Source organism: Ranitomeya variabilis, chromosome 8 (assembly GCF_051348905.1).
Source record: "Ranitomeya variabilis isolate aRanVar5 chromosome 8, aRanVar5.hap1, whole genome shotgun sequence".
Taxonomy (NCBI): domain Eukaryota; kingdom Metazoa; phylum Chordata; class Amphibia; order Anura; family Dendrobatidae; genus Ranitomeya; species Ranitomeya variabilis.
Window position 1 is genome coordinate 89,384,696 of NC_135239.1, and position 20,170 is coordinate 89,404,865.

At 40.9% G+C, this 20,170-nt stretch overlaps 1 protein-coding gene across 1 annotated transcript in view; it reads right to left on the reverse strand.

The window, feature by feature from the left end:
- Nucleotides 1-1,177: 1,177 nt before the first annotated feature.
- The window catches only part of LOC143788322 (uncharacterized), an 86,907-nt gene continuing 67,914 nt past the window's right edge, over nucleotides 1,178-20,170 (reverse strand). Inside the window, exons 10-13 of the mRNA XM_077277895.1 lie at nucleotides 15,794-16,063; nucleotides 13,402-13,716; nucleotides 3,582-3,779; nucleotides 1,178-1,720 (exon numbers count right to left, since the gene is read on the reverse strand). Coding sequence (XP_077134010.1) covers nucleotides 1,454-1,720; nucleotides 3,582-3,779; nucleotides 13,402-13,716; nucleotides 15,794-16,063 — 1,050 coding nt within the window. The 3' untranslated portion in view covers nucleotides 1,178-1,453. The remainder of the gene's footprint in view (nucleotides 1,721-3,581; nucleotides 3,780-13,401; nucleotides 13,717-15,793; nucleotides 16,064-20,170) is intronic.

The window sequence follows — 20,170 nt, forward strand, 5'->3', positions numbered from 1 at the left end:
AAATCTTGTGCTAAAAATCTCATGTGTTTTTTCATAAAGTTCATAAGCCAGTATGCTATTCACATTTCACATATTTCACATTTCCTTAGTTTTTAGCACAGACGAATGTGGCCATTGATCTATTTTTGTATTTGACTTTTTTTGGCTACAAATTATTTATATATATATATATATATATATATATATATATATATATATATATATATATATTGTTCGGTCAGTTGATCTATTTTACTATATACTATTTTCTGACTTGAACGTCCCGCCCTTCTCCAGGTTTTAATTACATCTCAACACAGTTGGTTCTGAGCCTCCTATATAAGTAGGCTTTATCCTGTTATTAGCCATAGGTAAGTGTTCACATTAGGCAGTCAGCTCAGATACCATAGGTAAGTGTTCACACAAGGCAGTCAGTGTAGTTACCCATTCGATCTGAGATTACCTTGACGTTTTGGTGAATGGGCTCACAACGTTTGCAAATCTTGTGCTAAAAATCTCATGTGTTTTTTCATAAAGTTCATAAGCCAGTATGCTATTCACATTTCACATATTTCACATTTCCTTAGTTTTTAGCACAGACGAATGTGGCCATTGATCTATTTTTGTATTTGACTTTTTTTGGCTACAAATTATTTATATATATATATATATATATATATATATATATATATATATATATATATATATATATATATATATATATATATATATTGTTCGGTCAGTTGATCTATTTTACCCTATTATGGGGATCTGTGGTGACGCACTGTTCTGGGGGATCTGCGGATGACACACTTATGGGGGATCTGCGGATGACACACTGTTATGTAATCATGCTTCTTTCCCTCCTCTGCTTTAGGGCTCCGTGCGCAGTGGAGCCCAGAATTCACCCTGGTGCCAGCTAGTATTTGCCGAGAACTACTGCAGCACATGCGCAGATCGAGAACTCAGTGACCGAGAGCTCCATCTGCGCATGCGCTGGTTTGGCGGCCATTTTCTTGAAGTCCTGTGCGGTAGGCACAGGCGCTTATTCCGGAAACTCCGGATACCAAAAGTGCACCGCCACCTCCAGGCCCGCTGCACTGCCCCTCCGGTGACCATGCCTTCTGCCAGCCCGCCCGCTCCGCAGCCGCCACCAGCACCACAGCAAGAGATTCCTTCACTTTTTCCCTATTTTTTTCACTATTCCGATTGTAAGACACACTCCCATTTCCCCCCCAATTTGGGGGAAATAAAAGTGAGTCTTACAAAGCGGAAAATACGGTATTACTGGTTGACATTTACACTGTTAAAATTACCGATCTCTGGATGCAGCATGTCATCTCTTAGTTACAAAAAGAGCTTAATATGATGAGGAATCGAGGCTCACAGTATATTAGATAAATGGAGAACAGTTATGGAAAATAATAATTTTCAATGAACTGACAACCTCCTATTAGCTTTCTAACACCATAGATCACAGACATTCATCACAAGCACCAACATTAATAAACGTTAGAGATTCTGGGGCACTCTCACTGAGCACAATAAAATCGGATTCATCATCGACAATCATTGAACTGTCTTGTGAATGATGAGTAGAAAGAACAGTGTCCACATTCACTTGAGTTTCAGAAGATCCTTCAGTATCACTGGATAATAACTCCAGGTTGTAGTTAGATTTGCCAGTCGATTCCTTAGCACCAAGTATAGTCACCATTTGTTTTTTCTCACTAGAAAGAGCCTGAAAAAGAATTTCTAGAAGTAACTACAAATTGAAATCGCAACAGTTATAGATTGTATGAATTTATGAAAATGACGATCTAACAAATAATGCAATTAGTCTAATAAATAGTCAAAATAATTTACCTTTCTGTCACCTATGTCATGTAAAGTTAGCCAATTGTAAAGGACTCCATGTACATTACAATAAAGTAGCCAAGCTATCCGATATCAGCAGGACCGGTCTCCAGATGATTTCAGGAGAGGGAACGAACTAGCACGCTGGATTTCCAATGACTAATCCTTTTGTTCTCCAGTAAATAAGTCTCTGCCAGAAGAGACTGGCAGCAGCTCTCTCCCTATGAGAACACATGAGCACTCTTCTGAGTCGGTGGAGCCGTCTGCAGCTATCAAATATGTATGAAGGCCTTACAAGGATTCAGTCAGCAGGTCTTCACACCCCAAACTATTTATATGTATACTATATAAATGTATACTATTTATATATAATTAACTACATTAATAAGACTTTTCACTTTTCGTGTTAAATTGGGCATATGATGTAATAAACCTTTTATGTTTTTTTCGCCTCTCCTTTGCAGAGATATTAGCAATCAAATTATTTGGCATCTAATGAGTTAACTTATGTTACGTCTAAGTAGGTGTTATCAGACAGGTTTCACTTGGGGCGGGTACATCTTCTCCTTGTTTGACATTGACTATTTATAAGAAGGCAGCAACACACTGAAGAAAGAACACACCTCCACAATGGTTTAGAGCAGGATTTCAATGGGTGAAATATAATGAGACAGCCCTGATTTCTTGGTATAACCCCTTACATGATTAGAAAGTGCTGGGAGTAGAGCACGGATGACTTACACCTTTCAGGAAAGGTCATTATATAAGCAAGGCAAGGCATGCTATACTTATACATTAACCTGCCTGTTGTGGACTACTCCTGTGTGAGATGTAATGACAGCCTGCTCTTCTCTCACTGATGAGGGATACAAGATGCTATGAGCATAACAATCATTGGTGTGACTCAGGCAGTGTGGAGGAGTACAGCAGAGCTGACAGTGCTATGAGAGGGGAAGAGCTAGGGTTTTTAATGTGACACAGGTAAACTCAGCTGCACTTTCTGACCATACAGGAGGTTTGGCCAGGAGATCAGAGCTGTCTAACATACATTTCATACCCTGAGAAATCTGCTCTAAGCTTCCTTCCTTTGAGTGTAGTTGCCAGCTTATGACTGGTCAGCATCATACTTGGAGAAGTACACGCCCCACCTCCCCCCATGAAAACTCTCTGATAACACCCATTTTTAAAGTAGCAAAAGTTAACTCCTTAGTTGACAAATACTTTGATTCCTAATATCTGTGCAATGGAGAAGCAAAATAAAAACAAAAACACAAAAACAACATTTTATTCTGATCTGCAGCCATTATTGCATTGTGTGTCCAGTTCAACATGATGCATTTTGTGAAAGACCCTCTTTTATGGGAATCTGTCACCTACAAAAAAAGCTATTTCAGACATTTTGTAGTGTTACTTTGCAGGTAAATAGGTTTTGCAACATGTTAGGCAGTGTAACTGGAACAGCAGCTACAGGAAGAATATAAAATTATAACTTAATTTCCTCTCTGTAGCCACTCCTAGAGTAAAGTAGTCTAATATTACTAACGCTATTTACCTGCAGCCGGCCACTAACCACTATATGTGCAAGTAAATAGCGTTTCTGCAGGTGACAGGTCCCTTTAAATGTGCTAAAGTCTATCAGATATAGGTAATCAGTAGTAGTCTTTTATGAAGCCTATTTAGAAAGTTGCATAATTTTGTAGTTATAGTTTTTTTTTTAGAATTCATACTACGTGCACTGTACTTACATGTGAAACTGCTTTATTTTTCACTGGATTTTTGTCTTCCATTTTCTCCACATTAGACAAAAGACAAAAGCATGTCTGCCCAAAACTTTCCATATTTCGATTTAGAGCACCATCAGACTCTTCCTCATCTTTCAAAGTACCTGGCTTTGTTTGGATTTCTCTTCTGGTGCATTCAATAGCATAATTTGGAAGTGTGGTCTAATGTGTTAGAAGTGAAATAGATTCATAATAATGTTTTTGACTTTCATGACAATGCATGAGATTCTATAAGAAAAGTAATAAAAAGTTCTACAAAAAATATGTCTATAAAGCTTGGTTCACATTTGTACGTCTACAAATGTATGATGTATGAGTGGGACGTACAATGGGGAAAATAAGTATTTGATAGACTGACGATTTTTCAAGTTTTCCTACCTACAAAAAATGGAGAGGTCTGTAATTTTAATTGTATGTACACTTCAACTCTGACAGACAGAATCTTAAAAAAAAAAAACCAAAACACAGAAAATCACAATGTATGATTTTAAAATAATTAAGTTGCATTCTATTGCATAAAATAACTATTTGATCACTTACTAACCAGCAAGAATTCTTGCTCTCACAAACATGTTACTTTTTCTTTAACCCCTTCCCGCCGCGGCCCTTTATTGTTTTTGCGTTTTCGTTTTTCGCTCCCCTCCTTCCTAGAGCCATAACTTTTTTATTTTTCCATCAATTTGGCCATGTGAGGGCTTATTTTTTGCGGGACTAGTTGTACTTTTGAACTACACCATTGGTTTTACCAGGTCTTGTACTAGAAAATGGGAAAAAAATTCCAAGTGTGATGAAATTGCAAAAAAAGTGCAATCACACAATTGTTTTTTGTTTGGCTTTTTTTCTAGCTTCACTAAATGCTAAAACTGACCTGATATTATGATTCAGGTCATTACGAGTTCATAGACACCAAACATGTCTAGGTTATTTTTTATCTAAGTGGTGAAAAAAAATTCTAAACTTTGCTAATAAAAAAAAGAAAATGCGCCATTTTCCGATACCCGTAGCGTCTCCATTTTTCGTGATCTGGGGTCGGGTGACAGCTTATTTTTTGCGTGCCGAGCTGGCGTTTTTAATGATACCACTTTTGTGCAGATACGTTCTTTTGATCGCCCGTTACTGCATTTTAATACAATGTCACGGCAACCAAAAAAACATAATTCTGGGGTTTCTCATTTTTTTCTCACTACGCTGTTTAGCGATCAGGTTTATGCTTTTTTTTATTGATAGATCGGGTGATTCTGAACGCGGCGATACCAAATATGTGTAGGTTTGATTTTTTTTTAATTGTTTTATTAAGGATGGGGCGAAAGGGGGGTGATTTAAACTTTTATATTTTTTTCATATTTTTAAAAACATTTTTTTTAACTTGTGTCATGCTTCAATAGCCTCCATGGGAGGCTAGAAGCTGGCACCACTCAATCGGCTCAGCTACATAGCAGCGATCATCAGATCGCTGCTATGCAGCCGAAATGCAGGCTTGCTATGAGCGCCGACCACAGGGGGGCGCTCACAGCAGGCCGGCATCAGTAACCATAGAGATCTCAAGGACCTCTACGGTTACTGTCCTGACACATCGCCGACCCCCGATCATGTGACAGGGGTCGGCGATACACTCATTTCCGGCCGCGTGGCTGGAAGGGCCGGTTAAATGCCGCTGTCAGCGTTTGACAGCGGCATTTAACAGGTTAATAGCGGCGGGTGAATCAAGATTTCACCCGCCGCTATTGCGCGCACATGTCAGCTGTACAAAACAGCTGACATGTCGCGACTTTGATGTGGGCTCAACGCCTGAGCCCACATCAAAGCAGGGGACCCGACATGCGCAGTTCTAGTACGGCGCCTGTCGGGAAGCCCTCCTACACTGTACTCATTACCTGTATTAATTGCACCTGTTTGAACTCGTTACCTGTATAAAAGACACCTGTCCACACACTCAATCACGCTTCAACTTCTCCACCATGGCTAAGACCAAAGAGCTGTCTAAGGACACCAGGGACAAAATTGTAGGATGGGCTGGGATGGGCTACAGGACAATAGGCAGCTTGGTAAGAAGCAAACAACTGTTGGCACAATTATTAGAAAATGGAAGAAACACAAGATGGTCAATCTTCCTTGGTCTTCCCTCAGTAAGAGAACTGAAAATGGGTTGTGGCTGGGTTTTCCAACATGACAATGACCCGAAAAACACAGCCAGGGCAACTAAGGAGCGGCTCCGTAAGAAGCATTTCAAGGTCCCAGAGTGGCCGAGTCAGTCTCCAGACCTGAACCCAATAGAAAATCTTTGAAAGGAGCTGAAACTGTTGCCCAGCGACAGCCTCGAAACCTGAAAGATCTGTATGGAGGAGTGGGCCAAAATCCCTGCTGCACTATGTGCAAACTTGGTCAAGAACTACAGGAAATGTCTGACCTCTGTAATTGCAAACAAAGGTTTCTGTAGCAAATATTAAGTTCTGTTTTTCTATTGTATCAAATACCTATTTCATGCAATAAAATGCAAAATAATTATGTAAAAATCATGCAATGTGATTTTCTGGATTTTTTTTAAAGATTCTGTCTCACAGTTGAAGTGTACCTATGATAACAATTACAGACCTCTCCATTCTATGTAGGAGGGAAAACTTGTAAAATCAGCAGTGTATCAAACACTTAATTTCCCCATTGTATATGTAAAAAATGAATAAAAGTTTGTGCCATACGTCGAACTACATCTGTCTGAATTTTAACTTATACATCATCTATACTATAGATGCTTTTAGAATTAGATTATATATCATCTCAGAAAGAAAATGTATACTGTTTAATTCTCAGCTAACTTTTAATACATGCTACAATAGAAAAAAGTGCTCACAGAACCAAAATGTAGAAAAATATAAATAGTATTATCTGTATTTCGGCACAAGATATACATAAAAACAGATTAAAAAGAAGAGTCATTCAGTGGCCAGGACGCATCTCAGCAGAAGGTTAAAGGGAACCTGTCACCCCCCAGGCGTTAGTAACTAAAAGAGCCATCTTGTGCAGCACTAATGCTGCATTCTGACAAGGTGGCTCTTTTAGTTATTGTTCGTTGCACTGCAGAAATAATCGCTTTTTAAATTTGTCCCTCATACCTTCAAATCGCCACGGGGGCAGGTCTTTCCCCCTAATCCAGATGCACCACATCCGTCACTTTGCGAGCCGGGCACCGCCTCCTAGGCGTTATTCAATTCTCCAGGTGCCTGCGCTGTCATATTCTACCTTGGGCATGCGCAGTTCGCGCTGCTCGACCACTGATATCACTTGATGTCTTGCTTACTGCGCCTGCGCGCACGCGCAGCCAGAGATCCCGCCCGCAGTGTGAATAAATCATAAGAAACTGCGGGCCGGGATCTCGGGCCGCGCATGCGCGCAGGCGCAGTAAGCAAGACATCAAGTGATGTCAGTGGTCTGGCAGCACGAACTGCGCATGCCCAAGGCAGAATATGACAGCTCAGGCGCCTGGAGAATTGAATAACACTGAGGCGGCGCCCGGCTCGCAAAGTGACGGATGTGGTGCGTCTGGATTAGGGGGGAAAGACCTGCCCCCGTGGCGATTTGAAGGTATGAGGGACAAATTTAAAAAGTTATTATTTCTGCAGTGCAACGAACAATAACTAAAAGAGCCACCTTGTCAGAATGCAGCATTAGTGCTGCACAAGATGGCTCTTTTAGTTACAAAAGCATGGGGGGGTGACAGGTTCCCTTTAAAGGGAATCTGTCACCCCCTGGGACGCTTTTAAGTTATTACTATGGGCTGTAAGGCAGTGACACTTGTCACAGGTAGAGGTCGCTGTGTGTTCTCCCCAGGTTGTGCATGGAGACAGATGAAGTCCATAGGTGTGCATGGCAGTCACGGATTTCCGGTCCGGGTTTTCCATGTGGCTGAAAGCCACAGGTTTGTTTGTTAAAAACCCTGCAGTAAGGGGTATGGGTGTGGCAGGTGTCAGGTGCAACGTCAGTGTCAGTCTGGTGTGTGCTGTTGTGCAGAGCAGAGGCCTGCAGAGCGCTGGCTGTGTGTGAAGCAGCACAGGCCAGTGGAGCCAGCAGCTATGGCAGCTGAATAGCCTGGCACCCACAGTGTGCACAGCGATTCAAGTCGTCCATGGTAACTGGTCTTGGATGTGGACAGTCCTGTGTCTGGAGGTGGATGTCCTGTGCCCAAAAGAGTCGGATGTGGACAGTCCTGTGCCTAGAGGTGTACCGGAGGTGGGTGTCCTGTGCCCGAAAGAGGACTAGCATGTGTTACGATTGCAAACAGGTGGATATGGTGCGCGGCTGCTATCCGAAGGATATCCTGGGCTGTGTGGGTAAAGAGACTGTGATACAGCGGTGCAGGACACCCACGGGAACTAGTCAGAGGAGGACTGGCGTGTGTAGTGTCTGCAACATGTGAAGCTGTGTTTGGAGACTGTAATATGGTGTGCGGTCGCCCCACAGATACTGGACAAGGAGAGGTCTGACGTGTTTAGGGACTGCAATCTAAAAGCCGTATGATGTGTAGTGCCATGAAATGACAAGATGCAACTGTGTGTATTGAACTTTGATGACATGTACTATAAAATGCTATGCACCTTTATGTGTGAAGTAACACAGTAAAGAGACTTTTGTATTCGAACTTGGTCGGTCACTGCCTCTTCACTGCGTACGGTGCTACTGCACCATCACAGGGCGTACAGATAATGGTTAAAATAGTCTTACCTGTATGCCTCATAGCTGCGTGCAGTTGTTGAGAAATTGAGTTGTGGCACCGTAAAACCATTCATTAATATAGCAGATTAAAATGCAATTTTTCAACAACTGCACTGCAGCTTTGAGGCATACAGGTAAGACTATATTAGCCATTCTAATACCTGTATGTCCATAAAAATAGCTTAAAAGCGTCCCAGGGGGTAACCGATTCCATTTAATATCGTATACAGTATTTAATGGTGCAGACTGTAGACGTAGAACAGTATATTTCAAAACATTTTAATATGTCTCCCATAAAGAAAAATTATACGTTTTTCTAGACTTCCAAAAAACAAATACAACATAAACCTGACAGAACATAGTCAAAACAACATTTATTTCACTATGTCTTGCGATTTTGGTCTTTAGATACACTGCCAAGTATGTCTGAATACAGGTTTTTGCAATTCAGGCATATACAACCAGTGACGTGCACTGCATAAAAGTGAACCAAGCCTTAAAATTATAACCCACCCCCTTCAAAAACACTTTTTTATAAAATGCTTTATTAAGTAATAATAAGCAAAAAGTATATATAATTTGTCTCACCGCATCTGTATTAATAGAATAGGTTTAGAATTAAATGATATGGTTATGTGCGTCGGCAGTCACTACTAGGATGAGCTCATTGCATACATTTGTATCCAATTAAAGTGGCTAAAAAAACGGTCTTTAGTGAATAGCTAAGCCTTCCCTAGTTTGCAGTGTGAGGTTTGAGATTTCTCTTAGGCCCCCTTCACATGTCAGTTTTTTCGGTTTGTATGTGGTCCTTTTTTTTTTTTTAAGGACTGCAAATACGGACACATGCGTATACCTATTGTATCCAATGGTGGTGCGCATATATCAGGTTTTTTCTACATGGACCATGTGTCCTTTTTTTTGCGCTGCACGGAAAAATTGCATGTGGCAAAAGTGCACACAGATGACTCATGGGTGACAAGTGACACGTAGTAGTGCCTGGGAAAAAGCAGTACAGTTTGCGCTGTTGCCATGCGCTGGCTGCTGAAGACAGCTCTGATCATTGTCGCCTAGTCTCCCTGAGCTCAGCACGACCAGGCAATAATGATGGGAGATGTATTCAGCACCTGCTGTGTACATCATGTGCAAAATTAAGAATTAAATAAAAAATTTGTTATGAGCTCGAGCGTAATTTTGATAACCAGCAGATGGAAAGCTGATGTTACTAATTTGGGAAAGGGGACAATACCTCAAAAGGTTCCCAGGTTACTAATAAGAGCTCAAAGCTGTTTACTTAGCCTTTACTGATTAGTTTTACGGGGGACCCAAGAAAAAAAATGATGTAGGGTCCCCCTATAAATTCTAATCAGCAAAGACTAAATAGACATCTCTGTGTTGATATTAATAGCCTGGGAAGGGTACAGGGATATTGACCCCCCACCCAGGCGACCAACATCAATAAAATGCCCCAAATTTGTCACTTAGCCTTGCTCTTCCCACTTACCCTGGTGCGGTGGCTAGAGGGGTTATAGGGTTGGAGTTATTGTCAGCTGACATCAAGCCCAGGGGATAGTAATGGAGAGGCGTCTATAAGACGCCCCCTTTACTAACCCCATAGTCATCTATCTATATATATAATTGTCTAAGGGTTTTTCTGTCTGTCCTGGAAATCCCGCGTCTCTGATTGGTCGAGGCCGCCTGGGCCTCGACCAATCAGCGACGGGCACAGTATCGACGTAGATGTCATAATGGTTGCCATGGCGACGATGATGTCATAAAGGTTGCCTCGACCAATCAGCGATGGGCACAGTCTGCTGCGAATTCTGGAATCATCATTGTCCATATACTACGGGGACATGCATATTCTGACTTTCTGTCTGTCTGTAACGGAAATCCCAAGTCGCTGATTGGTCCCGGCAAAACAGCCACGACCAATCGCGACAGGCACAGTCCGGCGGCAAAATGGCCGCTCCTTACTCCCCGCAGTCAGTGCCCGCTCCATGCTCCCCTCCAGTCAGTGCTCACACAGGGTTAATGGCAGCGTTAACGGACCGCGTTATGCCGCGGTGTAACGCACTCTGTTAACGCTGCTATTAACCCTGTGTGACCAACTTTTTACTATTGATGCTGCCTATGCAGCATCAATAGTAAAAAGATCGAATGTTAAAAATAATAAAAAAAATAAAAAATAGTTATATACTCAGCGTCCGTCGGCCCCTCGGATCCAGAACAGGCCTTTCCCGCTCCTCGCGACGCTCCGGTGACCACTCCATGCATTGCGATCTCGCGAGATGATGACGAAGCGGTCTCGCGAGACCGCTACGTCATCATCTCACGAGATCACAATGTACTCTTGGGACTGGAACGCGCGAGGAGCATCGGTAAATGCTTCGCCTGGATCCGGGGGCCAACGAAAGGTGAGTATATAACTATTTTTTATTTTAATTCTTTTTTTTAACAGGGATATGATGCCCACATTGCTATATACTACGTGGGCTGTGCAATGTACTACGTGGGCTGTGCAATGTACTATGTGGGCTGTGCAATGTACTACGTGGGCTATGCAATGTACTACGTGGGCTGTGCAATATACTACGTGGGCTGTGCAATATACTACGTGGGCTGTGCAATATACTACGTGGCTGTGCAATATACTACGTGGCTGTGCTATATACTACGTGGGCTGTGTTATACACTACGTGGGCTGTTATATACTACGTGGCCTGTGTTATACACTACGTGGGCTGTGTTATACACTACGTGGGCTGTGTTATATAATGTGTATATAGTTACCTTCAGTCGCGGTGAGGCGCCCTCTGCCGGATGTCCTCATGAACTGGAGCCTTGGAAAAGTTCCCACGCTCGAGTTCATATGAGGACATCCAGCAGAGGGCGCCTCACCGAGACTGAAGGTAACTATAGGTCATTGACCTACATTAGCTTCATTCCCCGAGGTTTACAGGCAGGAGCACAGCTGCTTTATAGCAGAGCTCCTGCCTGTAAAATATTTTAACCCCTTCAGATGGATTTACATCGTGGGACGTTACAGATCTACGGAGGGTATGTATATTGTTGGTTTATTATTTTTAATTTGTTACAGAACGATGGTCTTCAGGTGGATTGAGAGAGCAATAAAATATTACAACAACCCGTGTGTTTATTTCATTAAAATACTTTGCAATATTGTGTGTGTGTTTTTTTTAACCATTTCATACAATTGGATTAATAATGGATAGGTGTCATAATTGACACCTCTCCATTATTAATCTGGCTTAATGTCACCTTCCAATAGCAAGGTGACATTAACCCTTCATTACCCCATATCCCACCGCTACACGGGAGTGGGAAGAGAGTGGCCAAGTGCCAGAATAGGCGCATCTTCCAGATGTGCCTTTTCTGGGGTGGCTGGGGGCAGATGTTTGTAGCCAGGGGGGCCAATAACCATGGACCCTCTCTAGGCTATTAATATCTGCCCTCAGTCACTGGCTTTACCACTCTGGCGGAGAAAATTGCGCGGGAGCCCACGCCAATTTTTTCCGCGATTTAACCCTTTAATTTAATAGCTAGAGCCCCTAAATTTGACACACAGACACATCTTACATTAGTGAAGAGGAATATGTAATAAAAGAAGGGATATGAGATGGTTTACTGTATGTAAACCATGTCTCATATCATGTCGGGTTTGGGAAGGAGAGAGTAAAAGCCGGCAATTGAATTAGCGCTTTTATGCTATCTAGCGCTGCATTAAATATAAATATACATATATAGGTGTCTCACTGACATATATATATATGTATATATACCTATTCTATGTGTATATATCTACTCTATTCTAACCTGTCAGTGTGATTTTACTGTACACAGCACTGATTTGCCGGCTTTTCAAAGGACACCGGTGCGCACAAATCGGACAGTAATACGGATGTCATACGGATGATGTGATTACAAAAAACGGATGATGCGATTAAAAATCGCATTGCACTCGCATGACAATCGCATACGTTACATACGTTTTTTCGGTCCAGATTACGGACCGTTTTTTCTCTCGCAAGTGGAAAGGGACCCTTAGAGCAAGAATTGGTGCATCTTATGGATGTGCCATTTCTGGGACAGCTGAGAGCTGATGTTTTAAGTCTGGGAGAGGGCCAATATCCATGCCCCTTTCCAGGCTATTAATATCAGCCTACAGCTGTCTGTTTAGCCTTTGCTTGTTTTTGATTATAGGGGGACCCCACATCAAGGTTTTGGGGGGCCTCCTCTATGATAACTAGTAATGGCTAAACAAACACCTGTAAGCTGATATCAATAGCCTGTGAACTTTTATGGCTGTTGGCCCTGTTAGTAGAATATTAACATCAACCCCCAGAGGTCAGCTTTCCCTCTGCTGGGTCAAAAAATGGGGAGCCCATGCCATTTTTGAAAAAACATTTTTTTTATACATGATGCACACAACGAGTGCTGTATACAATTGCCATTATTTTTGCCTGGTTGCGCTGATCTCACGGAGACCAGGCGACAATGATGAGAGCTGCCTTCAGCACCCGGAGCACTGGGAACAGCTAACTGTACGGCTTCTCCCAGGTGCCGGTATGTGTCACATGGGCACATTGATGGCACATGTATGCAACACACGGATGTGACACACGGACGGCAAATGAATACATGGATGTCACACAGATGCCACATACCTACACATGCGTGGCACACGGACACAGACCAAGGTTCTCACCATTACTGTTTTTTCCAGTACATGAGTCAACAGGTTGTGGGAAGGGGGCCTTAAAGTTATCATACATGGCAAGTTTTGCAGATAGCTGGGGACAACTTGCAGATCACTGGGAATCTGACCGCTGTGACATCCAGTGACCCAGAAAAATGCCGTTTTGAAAGGGACTGACAGAGAAAGTACAGTTTTTGGCTATTCCCAGCAGTGCCATTCATAATGAGTGGAGTGATAGGTAGAGCATGCACACTTCTGCTCCTTTAAAGATGGGACTCCACAGAGAAGCATTTTGAGACTGCCCCCCTCAGTGATCAGCAAGAGGGACCTTAATAAATTTTATATTAAAAATGTACTTACATGTGAAAGTGTTTGGTCAGATTCCACACATGCATTATCTTTTATTTTTTCATTTGATGATGAAGACCTTTGGCTTATTTGTCTAGACAAGCATGCTTGCACAACACTCTGATTTTTATATAGATGCGATTTTTGAGATGGAAACTCAGAATATAAATCATCATCCTCATCCTGCAGAATGTCCGCTGGTGTCTGGTTTTCACTACTGATACTTTCTAAACAGTCATTCCGTCCGGTGGCTTCAAGCGTTTGGAATAAACTAAATTCCTCTGCATTTGATGTGTCATCATGTTCTTCATTCCGATACATTAGAGACTGTAAATAAAGAAGTCAAAATTTAACCAAAAATCTAAAACTCAAAATTGACATAGCATTGAATACTCAGATGTGAGTTTTTAAAAGGTCTTCAATATAGGCTCAAGCTGTTCAAGACCTCCTTCACAATGAGTTCTATGGCTGCATTTATTTTTTTTATTTCATGTAATTTTTTGGGCTGCAGGAAACGTATGAAAACGGCACCAGCTAGAGAATGCTATGTTTGATAAAAAATAAATAACCAAACAAGAACTTAAAAAGGCGAGAAAAGGGTGGAAATTCTATCACTAGAATTAATGTCCAGAGTCTCTTGTGTTTTCTCTCCTTCACTACTTTGGTGAAGAGCAGTATTAATGAAATAACCACGCATGTCGCAGCTGAATTTAGATTCTATGGAGTTACAAAGGTTGAAAAAAGACTTAGGTTCATCAAGCTCAACCTTTCTCCACATTCTGTTTTGCTAGATTATTTATAACCCACAATGTCAGAAAAGCATTCATAGCGTCATAGCGTCATAGAATCATAGAATGTTAGAAGGGACCTCCAGAGTCATCATGTCCAACCCCCGACTCAATGTAGAATTCACTGAACCATCTCACACAGATGTCTCTCCAGTCTGTTTGAAGACTTCCATTGAAGGAGAACTCACCACCTCTCGTGGCAGCCTGTTCCACTCATTGATCACCCTCACTGTCAAAAAGTTTTTCCTAATATCTAATCTGTATCTTCTTTCTTTCAGTTTTATTCCATTGCTTCTCGTGTTTCCATGTGCAAATGAGAATAAGGATGATCCCTCTACACTGTGACATCCCTTCAGATATTTGTAGACAGCTATTAAGTCTCCTCTTAGCCTTCTTTTTGGCAAGCTAAACATTCCCAGATCCTTTAACCGTTCCCCACAGGACATACTCTGCAGTCCGCTCACATCCTGGTAGCTCTTCTCTAAACTAGTATTCCAGATGAGGCCTGACCATTTTTAAATGCCTTTACAGTTTCTGCCATTACTACTTCTTGCTGTCGGGCATTCCACAATCTGACTGCTCTAACTGCAAAGAGGCCTTTCCTATTTAGCTTCTGTAATCACCTTTCGTTCACAAGTAATCAATGTCTTCTGGTCCTTTCTAAGGTCCTTGGAAGGAAAAAGTCAGGTAGCAGTACTCTGTATTGATCACACCTATATTTATACACATAAATGGGATCACATCTGAGAAAGCCCAACTTTCCTAATCTCTCATTATAGAAGAGGCCTTCCATCCCTTGTAATAATCTAGTTGACCACTCGCCTATAGAAAGACAAAGAAGTAATTCACAAATTAGCCTAAAAAATATCACCAAAGAAGCATGGTCTGCATAAAAGCTGTAGTCATCACAACGGTAGATTATTTGTAGGGGTTAATGTTTGCAGGATAGAAAGACTTACGGTAATTCATACCACATCTGTTGTGTATGGTATGAAATATTCCAGGAAAATTTACCAAAAGTATAGACCGGTCACGTGACCGCGAAGTCATCGAAGGTCCTTCGCTCAATGCATCCTTAGGAACGGAGGCCGCCGCTTGCACCGCTGAGAGCCGGCGGCCGGCGGAGGGGTGAGTATATCCATATTTTTTATTTTTATTCTTTTTTTACATGAATATGGATCCCAGGGCCTGAAGGAGAGTCTCCTCTCCTCCAGACCCTGGGAACCATCCGCACCGCACACGCCGTATAAGATGACTGGGCGTATAAGATTAACCCTGTCTTATACGGCGAGTATATCCCAAACTCCATATTTTATATGGAAAAGTTTGGGGTCGTCTTATACGATAGAAAATACGGTAATTCCAAATTGTCACTGTAAGATCAAGTAACCCAACTAAAGGGAAGTTAAGGAATTTTCAGATATAATAAACAATTAAATAATTAACTATTTATCTTAGGGGGACGAGAGGGCCTTTGCTTGATACCCAAAACTTAGAGATGAGTAAATTAACACAAATGGCACTTTTTGTTACAATACAGCGTTGCTTAAAGCTGCAACCATTGCCGCAATGTTTGCTAAGATTAATGGATGTCTTCACTTTTTAAAAGTACTTACATCGGCTCGATTAACCTTGGCTGAAATAAAGTTCTTTTGCTCATGACTTTCATCAAGGTCTTCATCTTGCGTTTGTGAAAACTTGTGTGACGTTTGTGAATGTTGCCTGGGGCATTTATCCTTCTTAGTCTGCTCGGTACCTGGGTCACTCCGCCTTTCACTTCTAAGATATGGGACATTTTGTCCTGTTTCAGGTGTCGGGGTAGAAATTTGATCCTCTATGTAATCATTATCATCTTCTGGTTCTTCTGCTTCATTTATTACTTCATTCTATAAAATATAGCCATGTTAATAAAAAGGAAAACACTCTTAAAGGGGTTGTCCAGTGCTACTTTATATTTTTCTTATGGACCTAAGAACTTACACGCTGGCAGTTGCTAACTACCTGCCTTTTGTCAGCACACAGTACTGGGTGGAACTAGTGTATGGGAGTTTTTTTGATAAGCCATATACCAACAGAAATTACACTACCCGAAAAATCAATAATAAAAAAAAATCATATTCATTAAGTATAAAATCAATTTAAAAACCAAATTTAAAGGGGATTATTTTAACAGAGACAGAAGTGGTAATCAATCATACATACATTACGTAATTACTAGTGATGAGCAAGTATGCTCGTTACTCGAGTTTCTCCACTGAAATACTCGGAGACCACCCGAGCATGCTCGGAGAAACTCGAGTAACGAGCATACTCGCTCATCACTAGTAATTACATGATTTCACAGCTCACGATATTAGTTTACATATAATTAAAGCAAAGAGGTGCAAAAATCTATGTCAACCATGTACCTAAAAAGAATGAAACAAGATCAGGCAAATGTCAGGTGCTGCAGCTCCATCTAGTGGTTATTTGTGATAATGTCATCACATAGTAATGTCTTACAAAAATCTCTACTTTGCTTCCAGCATCCAGACAACTGACAGTTGGTGCACCATATTTACTGAATAATAAACACATGGGGAGGTATACATTAACTATAAATAATCTGTTTAATATCAGATTAAAACATCAATGAATATTGTGCACCTGTCAGTCAATGGCCTGTATAATGGAGAGACACAGAGCAAAAATTATATAAATAAATAAGGTCATTGCCTATTAATAGGATATTGTGCAACCTGGATGGACATATATTAATAAGTGCAACGCATTCATGGAATAGTGAAGCAATAAATAATATAAAGTGCAGCCAGTGCTATAAGGAGTATTCCATGAATTTATGGCAGCTGATACCCTTTAAATGAATAGAGATCCTAAAGTGCAAACGAGTGCTATATGGACTGTTCCCTGAATGGTAAGCATCGGATACAATTCAAATGAATAGACATTCTAGACTATTCCCTAGGGAATAGAGGTAACTATTTCTTTCAGTCTATATACTATTGGCATGTCTGCATTAATAGTATTCGTTTGAATTGTATCAGTTGCTCAACATTCATCAATCAATAGCTTCCAATTTCTGTATTCGCCAGTCCTTGATGAGGTCAATAATACGTGGTCAAAATGTCATGTGAACATACACTGAGAGGCAGGTACGGACTGGGACTAAAATTCAGCCTTGGCATTTGCAATCACACAGGCCCATGTTGTCCTGTTTCCAAGCACCAGATGGGATATATTACTAACATTATCGTGGATGGAGGAAAGCAAGATTTACTACAAGACCAATATTTCTAATGATACCCGTGGCCTGCTGGGGTAAGTGACGGAGTCAGCGACTTTGTGCTCCATCACAACTGTTAACAGTATGGGTGTCTTGAGAACACTGATTCTGCTAACAACGTAGCAGACAAGGCAGCCCATGACCAGACAGGCCCTTCTGGCATTTGCCAGAATTGCCCAATGGCCAGTCCGGCCCTGCTGAGAGGTTACACAGGACAAGAGGAGTGGTGAGCAGCTGCTTACATTATTATATGATAATGTGGATAAATATTTTTTATATACAATGACTTGTGGATGTTATTCAATATAATAAATACATGAACAAGTACTGTAAATGGAAAATAAAGTCTTAAAAAAAACTATGGGACATTAAAGGGGATCTAAAATTATTTTCGATTCCTGCATATACCCAAAACCACGGCCACGTGTGGTAGCCAATGGGCACATGGTTAGAAGGTGAAACCTTTCTTTATCCACAAAACTGTGCAGCCTTTGGCCACCTTGTAGTTTCAATTGCATGGGGCCACCACCTTTTGAAGACCCAGCATTTTACTAACAAAAAATTATAATTTACATAAAAAAAAGTTTAATTATCAAAGACAGTTAATTTTAGTGAATCTGTCAGTAGGATCAACCATCCTAAGCTGTGTATATGAGCATGTAGGTGATAGAAAGTCAAGCGAAATGATACCTTGATATCTGCTATCAGATGTCTTGTTGCAGAGAAATTCATTTTTTGTTAATATGTAAATGAGCTGTTAAGAATCATAGAATGTTAGAATTGGAAGGGACTTCAAGAGTCATCGTGTCCAACCCCCTGCTCATTGCAGGATTCACTAAACCATCTCAGACAGATGTCTGTCCAGCCTCTGAAGACTTCTATTGAAGGAGAACTCACCACCTCTCGTGGCAGCCTGTTCCACTCATTGACCACTGTCAAAACGTTTTTTCTAATATCTAATGTGTATCTTCTCCCTTTAAGTTTCATTCCATTGCTTCTCATGCTTCCATGTGCAAATGAGAATAAGGATGATCCCTTTACACTGTGACAGCCCTTCAGATATTTATAAACAGATATTAAGTCTCCTCTTAGCCTTCTTTAGTGCAAGCTAAAATTCCCAGATACTTTAACAGTTCTTCGTAGGACATACTTTGCAGTCCACTCACCATCCTGGTAGCTCTTCTCTGAACTTCCTTCAGTTTTTCAAAGTCTTAAAAAAAGTATTTTAAAATGTGGTGCCCAGAATGGGACATGTATTGCAGATGCGGCCTGACCATGGAGGAGTAGAGGGGGTCATTCACGTGATTTAGACTCTATGCTTCTCTTAATACATCATAGAACTGTGTTTGCCTTTTGCTGCTGCATCACACTGTTGACTCATGTGCAGTCTGTGATCTATTAGTATACTGAAGTATTTTTCACATGAGCTGTTGTTTAGTTCTATTCCTCCCGTTCTATAGATGTAATTTTCGTCTTTCTTGCCCAGATGTAGAGTCTTGCATTTCTCCGTTTAATATAATTCAGCTAGTCGTTGCCCATTGTTCAATCTTGTCTAGATCCTTCTGAATCCTTTCCCTTTCTTCCCTAGTGTTAGCTTATCCCTCCTAGCTTAGCATTGTCTGCAAATTTGATCAGTTTACCTTCAGTTCCCTTATCTAGATCATTTATAAAAATGTTGAGCAACACTCGAGCCAGGACAGAGCCTTGTGGTACCACACTTGAAACACTTTTCCAACTGGATGTGCAACCATTTGTTACCACTCTTTGAGTACGACCACTGAGCCATTTATGTCAATCCCATACTTCGTCATTTTTTTCAATAAGGATACTATGAGATACTTTATCAAATGCTTTGCTGAAGTCAAGATATATTATATTTATCACATTTCCCTGATAAACCCAGTCAGTGATTCCATAACAGAAGGAAATTAAATTAGTCTGGCATGACTACAAACCCATGCTGGTTCTGGTTAAATAATGCATTCTTTTCCGAGTACTTACACACATGTTGTTTAATAAGTTGTTCAAAGATCTTTCCTGGTATAGAAGTAAGGCTCACTGGCCTGTAATTTCATGGCTCCATCTTCTTAGAAATATTGGCTGGACACAGAGATCTCCATGAAAATCTGCCTCCATAGCCTATTTTAACTGAAAGGGGTATTAACAATGTGAGAAATGTAATGACTGACACTCTGCTCTCCTGTTCTACATGTCTCATGCTGGTAGCTTCCCTATTCATATAAAATAAACTCAGGAGGCAGATTCTGTGCCTGGCCCACAGATCTTAACATCTTAACATCTCATTTGCATATTAAGAAAAATGTGGATTTTTCTGCAATAAGACATCTGATAGTAGATATCAAGATACCATTTCATTCATCTTCCTATGACCTGCATGCCCATAAACAGTAGATGGCTTAGCGGGTTTATCCTACTGTCAGATTCCCTTTAAAATTTTTTAGTTGTGTTGTCTGTGTGGAATAATATTACAATCTGAATATTAGAAGATTACATATGTGTGAAATGTTGAACTCTGAAGTTAGCCCTTATCAGACTCATCTATAGAATCACATATGCAGTTTTTATGGCACTTCTTGACGCAGTTTTTGTGGCCAAATATGGGTGTGGATACAAAAAAGAGAATTATCAGTCATTTATACTTTTTCTTTGATTTGGATTCCTATTTGGTTACGGCTTCCAATACCTGCCA